Source organism: Bombina bombina, chromosome 1, assembly GCF_027579735.1.
Source record: "Bombina bombina isolate aBomBom1 chromosome 1, aBomBom1.pri, whole genome shotgun sequence".
Taxonomy (NCBI): domain Eukaryota; kingdom Metazoa; phylum Chordata; class Amphibia; order Anura; family Bombinatoridae; genus Bombina; species Bombina bombina.
Window position 1 is genome coordinate 376,031,083 of NC_069499.1, and position 13,833 is coordinate 376,044,915.

At 39.4% G+C, this 13,833-nt stretch overlaps 1 protein-coding gene across 1 annotated transcript in view; it reads right to left on the reverse strand.

Moving 5' to 3' along the window:
* Positions 1 to 13,833, reverse strand: part of LRP1B (LDL receptor related protein 1B) — a 2,715,774-nt gene that overhangs the window by 497,125 nt on the left and 2,204,816 nt on the right. Inside the window, exon 51 of the mRNA XM_053698264.1 lies at positions 12,030 to 12,152. Within this exon, the coding sequence (XP_053554239.1) occupies positions 12,030 to 12,152 (123 nt within the window). The remainder of the gene's footprint in view (positions 1 to 12,029; positions 12,153 to 13,833) is intronic.

Genomic DNA, 13,833 nt, shown 5'->3' on the forward strand with positions numbered 1-13,833 from the left:
TTAATTATTGTTACTTTACTAATGGGAACAAACCTTTGCTAAAAGTTGTGTTATTTTCAAGGATTGATGCTATAACTGTTTTTCAGTTCATTATTTCAACTGTCATTTAATCGTTTAGTGCTTCTTTGAGGCACAGTACGTTTTTGTTAAATAAGATTGTAACCAAGTTGCAAGTTTATTTGCTAGTGTGTTAAACATGTCTGATTCAGAGGAAGATACCTGTGTCATTTGTTCCAATGCCAAGGTGGAGCCCAATAGAAATTTATGTACTAACTGTATTGATGCTACTTTAAATAAAAGCCAATCTGTACAAATTGAACAAATTTCACCAAACAGCGAGGGGAGAGTTATGCCGACTAACTCGCCTCACGTGTCAGTACCTGCATCTCCCGCCCGGGAGGTGCGTGATATTGTGGCGCCTAGTACATCTGGGCGGCCATTACAGATAACATTACAAGATATGGCTACTGTTATGACTGAAGTTTTGGCTAAATTACCAGAACTAAGAGGCAAGCGTGATCACTCTGGGGTGAGAACAGAGTGCGCTGATAATACTAGAGCCATGTCTGATACTGCGTCACAGCTTGCAGAGCATGAGGACGGAGAGCTTCATTCTGTCGGTGACGGTTCTGATCCAAACAGATTGGATTCAGATATTTCAAATTTTAAATTTAAATTGGAGAACCTCCGTGTATTACTAGGGGAGGTTTTAGCGGCTCTTAATGATTGTAACACTGTTGCAATACCAGAGAAATTGTGTAGGTTGGATAAATACTTTGCGGTACCGGCGAGTACTGACGTTTTTCCTATACCTAAGAGACTAACTGAAATTGTTACTAAGGAGTGGGATAGACCCGGTGTGCCGTTCTCACCCCCTCCAATATTTAGAAAGATGTTTCCAATAGACGCCACCACACGGGACTTATGGCAAACGGTCCCTAAGGTGGAGGGAGCAGTTTCTACTTTAGCTAAGCGTACCACTATCCCGGTGGAGGATAGCTGTGCTTTTTCAGATCCAATGGATAAAAAATTAGAGGGTTACCTTAAGAAAATGTTTGTTCAACAAGGTTTTATATTGCAACCCCTTGCATGCATCGCGCCGATTACGGCTGCGGCAGCATTTTGGATTGAGTCTCTGGAAGAGAACCTTAGTTCAGCTACGCTGGACGACATTACGGACAGGCTTAGAGTCCTTAAACTAGCTAATTCATTCATTTCGGAGGCCGTAGTACATTTAACCAAACTTACGGCTAAGAACTCAGGATTCGCCATTCAGGCACGTAGGGCGCTGTGGCTAAAATCCTGGTCAGCTGATGTAACTTCTAAGTCCAAATTACTTAATATACCTTTCAAGGGGCAAACTTTATTTGGGCCCGGTTTGAAAGAAATTATCGCTGACATTACAGGAGGTAAGGGCCACGCCCTGCCTCAAGACAAAGCCAAAGCTAAGGCTAGACAGTCTAATTTTCGTCCCTTTCGGAATTTCAAAGCAGGAGCAGCACCAACTTCCACTGCACCAAAACAGGAAGGAGCTGTTGCTCGTTACAGACAAGGCTGGAAACCTAACCAGTCCTGGAACAAGGGCAAGCAGGCCAGGAAACCTGCTGCTGCCCCTAAGACAGCATGAATCGAGGGCCCCCGATCCGGGACCGGATCTTGTGGGGGGCAGACTCGCTCTCTTCGCCCAGGCTTGGGCAAGAGATGTTCAGGATCCCTGGGCGCTAGAGATCATATCTCAGGGATACCTTCTAGACTTCAAATTCTCTCCCCCAAGAGGGAGATTTCATCTGTCAAGGTTGTCAACAAACCAGATAAAGAAAGAAGCGTTTCTACGCTGTGTACAAGATCTGTCATTAATGGGAGTGATCCATCCGGTTCTGCGGTCGGAACAAGGACAAGGGTTTTACTCAAACCTGTTTGTGGTTCCCAAAAAAGAGGGAATTTTCAGGCCAATCTTGGATTTAAAGATCCTAAACAAATTCCTAAGAGTTCCATCGTTCAAAATGGAAACTATTCGGACAATCTTACCCATGATCCAAAAGGGTCAGTACATGACCACAGTGGATTTAAAGGATGCTTACCTTCACATACCGATTCACAAAGATCATTACCGGTATCTAAGGTTTGCCTTCTTAGACAGGCATTACCAGTTTGTAGCTCTTCCATTCGGATTGGCTACGGCTCCAAGAATCTTCACAAAGGTTCTGGGTGCCCTTCTGGCGGTACTAAGACCGCAAGGAATTTCGGTAGCTCCGTACCTAGACGACATTCTGATACAAGCTTCAAGCTTTCAAACTGCCAAGTCTCATACAGAGTTAGTTCTGGCATTTCTAAGGTCGCATGGATGGAAAGTGAACGAAAAGAAGAGTTCTCTCTTTCCTCTCACAAGCGTTCCATTCTTGGGGACTCTTATAGATTCTGTAGAAATGAAGATTTATCTGACAGAAGACAGATTAACAAAGCTTCTAAATGCATGCCGTGTCCTTCATTCCATTCAACTCCCGTCAGTAGCTCAATGCATGGAGGTGATCGGCTTAATGGTAGCAGCAATGGACATAGTACCCTTTGCACGTCTACATCTCAGACCGCTGCAATTGTGCATGCTGAGTCAGTGGAATGGGGATTACTCAGACTTGTCCCCTACTCTGAATCTGGATCAAGAGACCAGAAACTCTCTTCTATGGTGGCTTTCTCGGCCACATCTGTCCAGGGGGATGCCATTCAGCAGGCCGGACTGGACAATTGTAACAACAGACGCCAGCCTACTAGGTTGGGGCGCTGTCTGGAATTCTCTGAAGGCTCAGGGACAATGGAATCAGGAGGAAAGTCTCCTACCAATAAACATTCTGGAATTGAGAGCAGTTCTCAATGCCCTTCTGGCTTGGCCCCAGTTAAAAACTCGGGGGTTCATCAGGTTTCAGTCGGACAACATCACGACTGTAGCTTACATCAACCATCAAGGAGGGACAAGAAGCTCCCTAGCAATGATGGAAGTATCAAAGATAATTCGCTGGGCAGAGTCTCACTCTTGCCACCTGTCAGCAATCCACATCCCGGGAGTGGAGAACTGGGAGGCGGATTTCTTGAGTCGCCAGACTTTTCATCCGGGGGAGTGGGAACTTCATCCGGAGGTCTTTGCCCAAATACTTCGACGTTGGGGCAAACCAGAGATAGATCTCATGGCGTCTCGCCAGAACGCCAAACTTCCTCGCTACGGGTCCAGATCCAGGGATCCGGGAGCGGTTCTGATAGATGCTTTGACAGCACCTTGGAACTTCGGGATGGCTTATGTGTTTCCACCCTTCCCGCTGCTTCCTCGATTGATTGCCAAAATCAAACAGGAGAGAGCATCAGTGATTCTAATAGCGCCTGCATGGCCATGCAGGACTTGGTATGCAGATCTAGTGGACATGTCATCCTGTCCGCCTTGGTCTCTACCTCTAAGACAGGACCTTCTGATACAGGGTCCATTCAAACATCAAAATCTAACTTCTCTGAAGCTGACTGCTTGGAAATTGAACGCTTGATTTTATCAAAACGTGGTTTTTCTGAGTCGGTTATTGATACCCTGATACAGGCTAGGAAGCCTGTTACCAGAAGGATTTACCATAAGATATGGCGTAAATACCTATACTGGTGCGAATCCAAAGGTTACTCCTGGAGTAAGGTTAGGATTCCTAGGATATTGTCCTTTCTACAAGAAGGTTTAGAAAAGGGTTTATCGGCTAGTTCATTAAAGGGACAGATCTCAGCTCTGTCCATCTTGTTGCACAGGCGTCTGTCAGAAAATCCAGACGTCCAGGCCTTTTGTCAGGCTTTAGCTAGAATCAAGCCTGTGTTTAAAACTGTTGCTCCGCCATGGAGTCTAAACCTTGTTCTTAACGTTCTACAAGGAGTTCCGTTTGAACCCCTTCATTCCATTGATATAAAGTTGTTATCTTGGAAAGTGTTATTTTTAATGGCTATTTCTTCGGCTCGGAGAGTCTCTGAGTTATCAGCTTTACATTGTGATTCTCCTTATTTGATTTTTCATTCAGATAAGGTAGTTCTGCGTACTAAACCTGGGTTCTTACCTAAGGTAGTCACTAACAGGAACATCAATCAAGAGATCGTGGTTCCTTCCCTGTGCCCGAATCCTTCTTCAAAGAAGGAACGTCTTCTACACAATCTGGATGTAGTTCGTGCCCTCAAGTTCTACTTGCAGGCAACTAAGGATTTTCGACAAACGTCTTCCCTGTTTGTCGTGTACTCTGGTCAGAGGAGAGGTCATAAGGCTTCGGCTACCTCTCTCTCCTTCTGGCTTCGTAGCATAATTCGTTTAGCCTATGAGACTGCTGGACAGCAGCCTCCTGAAAGAATTACAGCTCACTCTACTAGAGCTGTGGCTTCCACTTGGGCCTTTAAGAATGAGGCCTCTGTTGAACAGATTTGCAAGGCTGCAACTTGGTCTTCGCTTCATACTTTTTCCAAATTTTACAAATTTGACACTTTTGCTTCTTCGGAGGCTATTTTTGGGAGAAAGGTTCTTCAGGCAGTGGTTCCTTCTGTATAATGAGCCTGCCTATCCCTCCCGTCATCCGTGTACTTTTGCTTTGGTATTGGTATCCCAGAAGTAATGATGACCCGTGGACTGATCACACATAACAGAAGAAAACATAATTTATGCTTACCTGATAAATTCCTTTCTTCTGTTGTGTGATCAGTCCACGGCCCGCCCTGTTTTTTAAGGCAGGTAAATATTTTTTAAATTATACTCCAGTCACCACTTCACCCTTGGTTTCTCCTTTCTCGTTGATTCTTGGTCGAATGACTGGGAGTGACGTAGAGGGGAGGAGCTATATGCAGCTCTGCTGGGTGAATCCTCTTGCATTTCCTGTTGGGGAGGAGTTATATCCCAGAAGTAATGATGACCCGTGGACTGATCACACAACAGAAGAAAGGAATTTATCAGGTAAGCATAAATTATGTTTTTTATAGAACTTGACTTTATATTATATTGGAAAATGACTGAAATCTGTTTGGCTATGTGAGAAGTAGTGCCAAACCTTCTCAGAAACTGTGGAATAAGACTATCCTGTGAATTATTTAAGAATGCATTTAATAGACATAATGAGCAGACTAGAATGTTAATTTGTTTGCATTTGCTGACAAAAAGATATGGACTTACATTTATTTTACAACGGACAGTCAAGGTTCCCAAACATTCATGGGCGAGCAAGTATTTTAACATTATACAAGAAATTGCTTATGCATCTCTGTACCCTAATATAGCTAGATTACGAGTCATTATTTATGGCTCATGCTCGCACGTTAACTCCGCTAGACACAGGCTTTTTGTGCTCATTGGGTCCCTTCGTATTACAAGATGAAAGTAAAAAGTTTTTGCATGCACAACCCCACATGCACTAAGAACGAGCTTTGAATATTACAGCCGCGTTAACATGTTCCCAATAGACTTTAATGGAGTGCAAAAAGTGGAAAAAATACCTAACATCCATACGGAAACCTGATCGCAATTTCTCAAGTTCTCTAACCGACATGAAATATTAATATTTCACATTGCAATGTTCTTCACACAGCAAAATATTTTTTCTTAAATATATATATACAGTATATAGGAATATGTATGTATAAATACTTAGAACAAATTCCCTTATGTGAAGAACATTGCAATGTGAAATATTTACATAAAATACATAGTTAAAAACTTTATTTAATATGAATATTGCATTAACATGTTTTGAGTTACTCTAATGCTCTTATATATATGTCTATATATGTATACATATGTATGTAAGTGTTTAAATGTGTATAAATGTCTATACATACATATATAGATAAATACAATACATAAATTATTATGTATACACATATTTACATATGAATATATATATATATATATATATATATATATACAGTATATAGATACATACAGATACATATTTAGACATGAATATGTATATATCTCTATGTAAACCCCTTCACCCAAATAGACATATATGAACATTGTGATTGTGCGGTACTTTGGCTATCGCACTGCACAATGCATATATACATCTGAACTTCAGGAAGCTCCAGCAATCTTGGCTGTTAAGTTCCTGAGCTCCTGGCATCTGCCCGCAAATGGAACCAGAGTGCTATCCATATCAGGGCAGATGCCAGATCGTTACACACAGTGACATTGTCTGTGTTACTATGTGTAATGATCATATGCTGGTGCTGGCTGGAGTTGTGGGAGGTAATCTGGGAGGAGGGTGTGAGTCCCAGTAGGGGAGGGTGGGTGTTAGTGTGAAGGGCCTATGCTACAGAAAATAAAAATAAAAGGACAGGGAGGGATGGGGCAGCTACACTACAAAAAAGGGGGGGAATTCCAAACTGGGGATTGCAGGAGGTGGGGAAGTGGGGGGACCGCTACACTACAGAAAATAAAAGATTAATATAAATATATATATATATATATATATATATATACAGGGAGTGCAGAATTATTAGGCAAGTTGTATTTTTGAGGATTAATTTTATTATTGAACAACAACCATGTTCTCAATGAACCCAAAAAACTAATTAATATCAAAGCTGAATAGTTTTGGAAGTAGTTTTTAGTTTGTTTTTAGTTATAGCTATTTTAGGGGGATATCTGTGTGTGCAGGTGACTATTACTGTGCATAATTATTAGGCAACTTAACAAAAAACAAATATATACCCATTTCAATTATTTATTTTTACCAGTGAAACCAATATAACATCTCAACATTCACAAATATAAATTTCTGACATTCAAAAACAAAACAAAAACAAATCAGTGACCAATATAGCCACCTTTCTTTGCAAGGACACTCAAAAGCCTGCCATCCATGGATTCTGTCAGTGTTTTGATCTGTTCACCATCAACATTGCGTGCAGCAGCAACCACAGCCTCCCAGACACTGTTCAGAGAGGTGTACTGTTTTCCCTCCTTGTAAATCTCACATTTGATGATGGACCACAGGTTCTCAATGGGGTTCAGATCAGGTGAACAAGGAGGCCATGTCATTAGATTTTCTTCTTTTATACCCTTTCTTGCCAGCCACACTGTGGAGTACTTGGACGCGTGTGATGGAGCATTGTCCTGCATGAAAATCATGTTTTTCTTGAAGGATGCAGACTTCTTCCTGTACCACTTCTTGAAGAAGGTGTCTTCCAGAAACTGGCAGTAGGACTGGGAGTTGAGCTTGACTCCATCCTCAACCCGAAAAGGCCCCACAAGCTCATCTTTGATGAAACCAGCCCAAACCAGTACTCCACCTCCACCTTGCTGGTATCTGAGTCGGACTGGCGCTCTCTGCCCTTTACCAATCCAGCCACGGGCCCATCCATCTGACCCATCAAGACTCACTCTCATTTCATCAGTCCATAAAACCTTAGAAAAATCAGTCTTGAGATATTTCTTGGCCCAGTCTTGACGTTTCAGCTTGTGTGTCTTGTTCAGTGGTGGTCGTCTTTCAGCCTTTCTTACCTTGGCCATGTCTCTGAGTATTGCACACCTTGTGCTTTTGGGCACTCCAGTGATGTTGCAGCTCTGAAATATGGCCAAACTGGTGGCAAGTGGCATCTTGGCAGCTGCACGCTTGACTTTTCTCAGTTCATGGGCAGTTATTTTGCGCCTTGGTTTTTCCACACGCTTCTTGCGACCCTGTTGACTATTTTGAATGAAACGCTTGATTGTTCGATGATCACGCTTCAGAAGCTTTGCAATTTTAAGAGTGCTGCATCCCTCTGCAAGATATCTCACTATTTTTGACTTTTCTGAGCCTGTCAAGTCCTTCTTTTGACCCATTTTGCCAAAGGAAAGGAAGTTGCCTAATAATTATGCACACCTGATATAGGGTGTTGATGTCATTAGACCACACCCCTTCTCATTACAGAGATGCACATCACCTAATATGCTTAATTGGTAGTAGGCTTTCGAGCCTATACAGCTTGGAGTAAGACAACATGCATAAAGAGGATGATGTGGTCAAAATACTCATTTGCCTAATAATTCTGCACTCCCTGTATAATGGGATTAAAAGGGATTTATAGGTACTGGCAGTCACCTAAGATGGTGGATAATTGTTTGAAGGGGAAGGTTAGAGAGCTGGTAGGGATCAGGGAGTTTGAAGGGTAAGGGGGGATCCCACACTTCAGCAAATAAAAAAATAAATAAACAATTTTGATAGGATGAAAGCTACTGAAATTCTATTGGCTGATTTAAATGCCCAATCGAATTTCAGTAGCTCTCATCCTATTGGCTGATTTAAACAGCCAATAGGATTTTAGTAGCTCTCATCCTATTGGCTGATTTGAATTTCAAAAATCAAATCAGCCAATAAAATGCAAGGGATGCCATTTTGAAAAGGCTCCCTTGCATTGAAGCTTCAGTGTATGGTGGCAACCATATGAAGAGGACGCTCCGCGATGGATGTCTTGAAGGATGGACCCGCTCCGCGCCGCCGGGATGATAGAAGATGCTGTCTGGATGAAAATAGAAGACGCCGCCTGGATGTATGAAGACTTCTCGCCGCCTGGATGTCCGAACTTTTTTAGATTAGGGTTTGGGCTATCTTAAAAGAGTTAAATGCCCTTTTTAGGGCAATGAAAAAGAGCTGAATGCCATTTTAAGGGCTATTGGTAGTTCATTGTAGGCTAGGGGAGGGTTATTTTAGGGGGGTCTTTTTTATAGGGCTATTAGATTAGGTGTAATTGTTTTTATTTTGGATAATTTCATTTGTTATTTGTTTGTTTGTTTGTTATTTCAAGAAATTTAGTGTTTTTTTATTTTTTGTAATTTAGTATTTTACAAAAAAATTACCATTTAAATGTATTTATGTTGTGTTTGGTGCAACATTTTAATAACGCAATTGTGTTTACTTTCAACTTTTAATACGAGCGCTATTTCAGTGGTGCCCAAAAAGCAGAAAAAAAAGATTTTACTTGCGTGCAAAAGTTATTGTGCCACTTGCAATCCTTTCCTGAATGTATTAAAAGGATTGCATTAGACATTTTTGCAATTATTTGTTATTGTGATCTAATCTTTATGGAGTTTTATCACTGAAGAAGAAATGTTTGGGGAATTTTAGAAGGTTAGACAGAGATGCAAGTAAATCAAATCTATCTTACGGTGTAACATTACCTTATACACATACAATTATAGCTAAACAGCAGTATGCTCTGCAGATCTCTTTCCCCTCTGGAAGGAGAGGAAAAAGCACAATTTAAAGGGCCATTATAGTAAAAAATTTAAATTTTCTAATCTGTTAGAGCATGTAATTTTAAATCTATCAACCCTAGACTACTGTGTTTAACCACAAAGGGGTTAAACACACAGTAGAAATACCAATCAGGAATCAGGGGAATATCCACATATGTAGATGACTCCTAGTAAGAATGAATATAAGACCAAAATAGTCCAGCACAGTTTGACTAGGTAATATGGAGACAAGGTATAACACACTTACATCTCAAAAGCACCCATAGGTGCAAAGTGAACAGGATGGAACTTCTCAACCACCCAGCTGACTGCTCTCTGGTGCAAAACTGGAATCACTCCAACTAGCGGGGGGAAACAGGAAGGATAAGGTCCAAAAGTGTAAAAATAAAACTAGTATTTATTAAAAAAGCAATGGGTTTCTCAGCCGACATAAGGCTATTTCCTCAGGATAAAATCAAATAATTTAAAATACACTTGCTATAAAAACCTTAGGGAGAGTGGTGATAGGCTTGCTGTTAATTGTTCACACCTGTGTAATCATTACACACCCTCTCTCACCTCTTGGTTACCTACAATACCAAAAATGACCTAAATGCACATGTCAATTGTTCATTCATTGTGGAAACTTGAACAGCAAGCCTATCAGCGCTTGTTACACTTGCTTGTTTTGGACCTTATACTTCCTTCCCCCCACAGTTTGGAGTAATTCCAGTTTTGCACCAGAGAGCAGTCAGCTGGGCGGCTGAGAAGTTCCAGCCTGTTAATTTTGCAGTTATGGGTGCTTTTAAGATGTAGGTGTGTTATATCTTGTCTCCATATTACCTAGTCAAACTGTGCTGGGCTATTTTGGTCTTGTATTAATTCTTACTAGGAGTCATCTACATATATGGATATTTCCCATCATCTTCAGAAGTGGATTGATTCTCCTCTCTACTAGTTTGCTGGACTACTGAGAAGTACCAGCCTGCCCTACTAGCACCTTACAGGTGCTTTTGCTATGTGAGTAGTTTATCTGCTGTACATCTATTCTTATATCAGACTGTACTAGGCCATTCAGCGCCTCTGTGTGTTTTTCTATTTTTCCCAGATCGTCTTTGTATCAGGAGTTTGATCACCTCTGGACAGAGAGCTGCCGGGACAGACCAGTAAATTTGAAGAATTATGAACTTTCACTGATATCCCATTGACATTTTTTGTAATATTTCATCAAACTTTTTTTTATTTTTTTTTCTGTCCACACATATTTACTGAGAGTGCCCCTAATGGCTATTAGTGTATGCCCATTGGATAATTCACTTGGCCTATTTTTTATATTAATAGGTTGACATGATTATTTGGCTGTTCTATCTTGTAAAAAAATGTATATTGCTTTAACCACTTCACTCCATTAGGACATTTTATGCCATCCAAACAGCGCTAGGCTTTAACGCCATTAGGATGGCATGGAACATCCTACCTTATAAGGCCTTCTGAAGTCTCCCCCTTTGACACAAGCAAGAATCAAACTGGGGGCATACTTAGCTGCATAGTTAGTTCCTCATAATCCGATCCCAGCCTTGAAATCACGTGATAGCATCGAGGATTGTGTGATTTCATTTTTACAGCAGGTGTTTACATCAGAACTTTGTTCAGATGTTAACACTTCAATTCTGGCATAAAGGCATTATTTTCTATAATTTCAAGCAGAATTCCTGTATATCACTAGACTTACTAGTATATAAAGGTCTATGAAATAAGTTAAGCTTGGCCCGTGTACTAAGAATATTTCCTACAATATCACTGCATTATAAATTATTCATTTTATTTAAATTCTTTAAACATAGTGCATTATATGAACTATACAATTATTTGAATAATGTATTATATATTGTCTGCTTGTCTATGAATGTGATTTCCCAATGAGTGCAATGTATAAATTATGAACACTTTTTTTTTTTTTAAGAGTAGGAAGGGTGCTCATGAATTCGATAACACAATTTTGAGTAGCAGAGAATAGGACCATAGGAGTATAAAATTCTGGTGTGCGTCTTATATATTATATTGATGTCAAACAACATTGATAATATGAATATACATTATGACATGCAATTGTATATGTTGGATCTTACAAAACAAAAATAATTTCTGTCACTCCTTTATGATATAAAGGCAGGCCATAAATAGTATTAGCTATCTGATATATTTATTGTACAGATATATCTATTTCTGTGAATAATAATAATAATAATAATAATAATAATAATAAACACTGTTTATTAAAAGTTACACAAGGCAATGCAATTATAAATTTACAACATAGAACACTAGACAGTAATCAGTTACAAGTATCTAATCATTGTCCATAGAAAGTGGAACAAATACATAAGTTTGTCTAACAATAGGAATCTGTGCAGTTATAAGTGGTACTCAAAGAATATAATGAGCTGAGCATATCTAAAACTACCTGATATATTGTTAGGAAGTGTTTCTATTAACAGTCTACTGGCAAATACTTCTATTGATGAGAATACTGACCCTGAGAAAACCGTGGTATAATGACACAAGGCAGGAGGAAGGTACTCAGGAGCTAAAACATCTACTCAGTCCATGTTTAAAATATATCTACATAATACAACTTGTTGCAGTGTTTAGCCATATTTTCCCCTTACAAAGTTATATATAGAACTCAGACCAGAGATCTGCTCTCTGGCTTTTTCCCTCATCAAACAAATATAGACTTCTTAAAAAATAATATACACAGATTATAACATTAAAACAATTAGAGCTATACAAATGTAATTAACAAATTCAGTTCACTTACCACAATGTAGCTCATCCATCCCATCTTCACAGTCTTTCTGCCCATCACAGACCCAGCTGCTTAAAATGCACCTTCCACTTCGGCACCCAAAATAGTTTTCTTCACATTTGTGTTTGTTTTGTGCTAGAAGAATATAACATTTTCTAAAATGTTATACACATTATGAATATATCTATCATCTATATAGCTATATGTGTGAGTTAACTAAATAGTAAGTTATGTTTATTTTGGGGGGGATGGACCATCAAGCATTAATTGTTTTAATATAAAAGATATGTCTTTAAAATTGACATAAAATACAATGCTATATTTATTTTATTATTTGACTTTACAATGGTCTTATTTTTAATGAAGAAAATAGTTTGCCCCTATCTGTACAAATAAACACAAAATTAAATCTAGTTCAAAGCTTAAAGAAAAATGTAAGGTAAAATATACAGACATTTTAAAGGGTGATTATGGAATATATATATGACAGTTGGCAAGCACATTAGAAAGCATATACTGTAAGAAGAGAAATGTGGATAATAAGTTCTCTGATATGAAATAAATTAGGCCAGTTGGCATTTAGGCAACATTTCTGATCAAGACACAAAAATGCAGAACAATGTAAATCAACTGATTCCACCAAGGATTAGTGAATGTAACGGTATCTGGATATAAATATCACTAAATATAAATGGAATTTTGTTTTTTTCCATACTCATACTCTCTCATATATGAGTCTGGCCTGTTGCTGATTCTTTTGGTGCTTAGAACTGCAAAAATCTCAAATGTAAAAACCTTTTGGGACACAGGTTGTGACGTAGTTAGATTTGTTTTAAAAATAATAACTTTAACACACCTTGCAATGCACAATGATGTTCTCATAAAAAAAAATTGTTTAAAATGATCACTTATTATGCTTGCTCATAAGTGTGGTAACCCAAATAAATGGTTATTTTCTATAGCAATGCCTGTTTGATAATTTTGAGTTATATTTCCTGTGGGCACTTTGAACCCCGAACAGACTATTGATAGTTTGATAAATGGGGCAATAGGTATAACTATATAAGAAGTGATTGGTTTTGTAAATACAGGGGCTGAAGCTAATGGCAACCCTATCCTGTAATCCTTGTAAATAATCACATATAAATAGAATGTTATACATATTTAAATATAAATGTGCATATATTTTTGTTTCTAAATGTATATGTATATATATACAATTGCCTAGATTTGGAGTTTTGTCGGTAAAGACCCGCGGTGCTAACGAGCCTTTTTTTCCAGCGCACCCTTAAGACAACGCTGGTATTACGAGTTGTCTGAATGGCTGCATTAGCCTCAGAAAAGGGAGCGTTGAGCATAATTTAGCTCCACTTCAACCCTCAATACCAGCGTTGCTTACGGTAGCGGTAAGCTGGAAAAATGTGCTCGTGCACGATATCCCCATAGGAAACAATGGGGCTGAGCTGGCTGAAAAAAAAACTAACACCTGCAAAAAAGCAGCGTTCAGCTCCAAACGCAGCCCCATTGTTTCCTATGGGGAAACACTCTCTAAGTCTACACCTAACACCCTAACATGAACCCTGAGTCTCAGCCAATCAGATTGACCTCACATTCTATTGGCTGATCGGAACAGCCAATAGAATGCAAGGTCAATACGATTGGCTGATTGGATCAGCCAATCAGATTTTTCCTACCTTAATACCGATTGGCTGATAGAATCCTATCAGCCAATGGGAATTCGAGGGACGCCATCTTGGATGACGTCATTTAAAGGAACCATCATCCGTCGTTCAGTTGTCGGCCAGGATGGATTTTC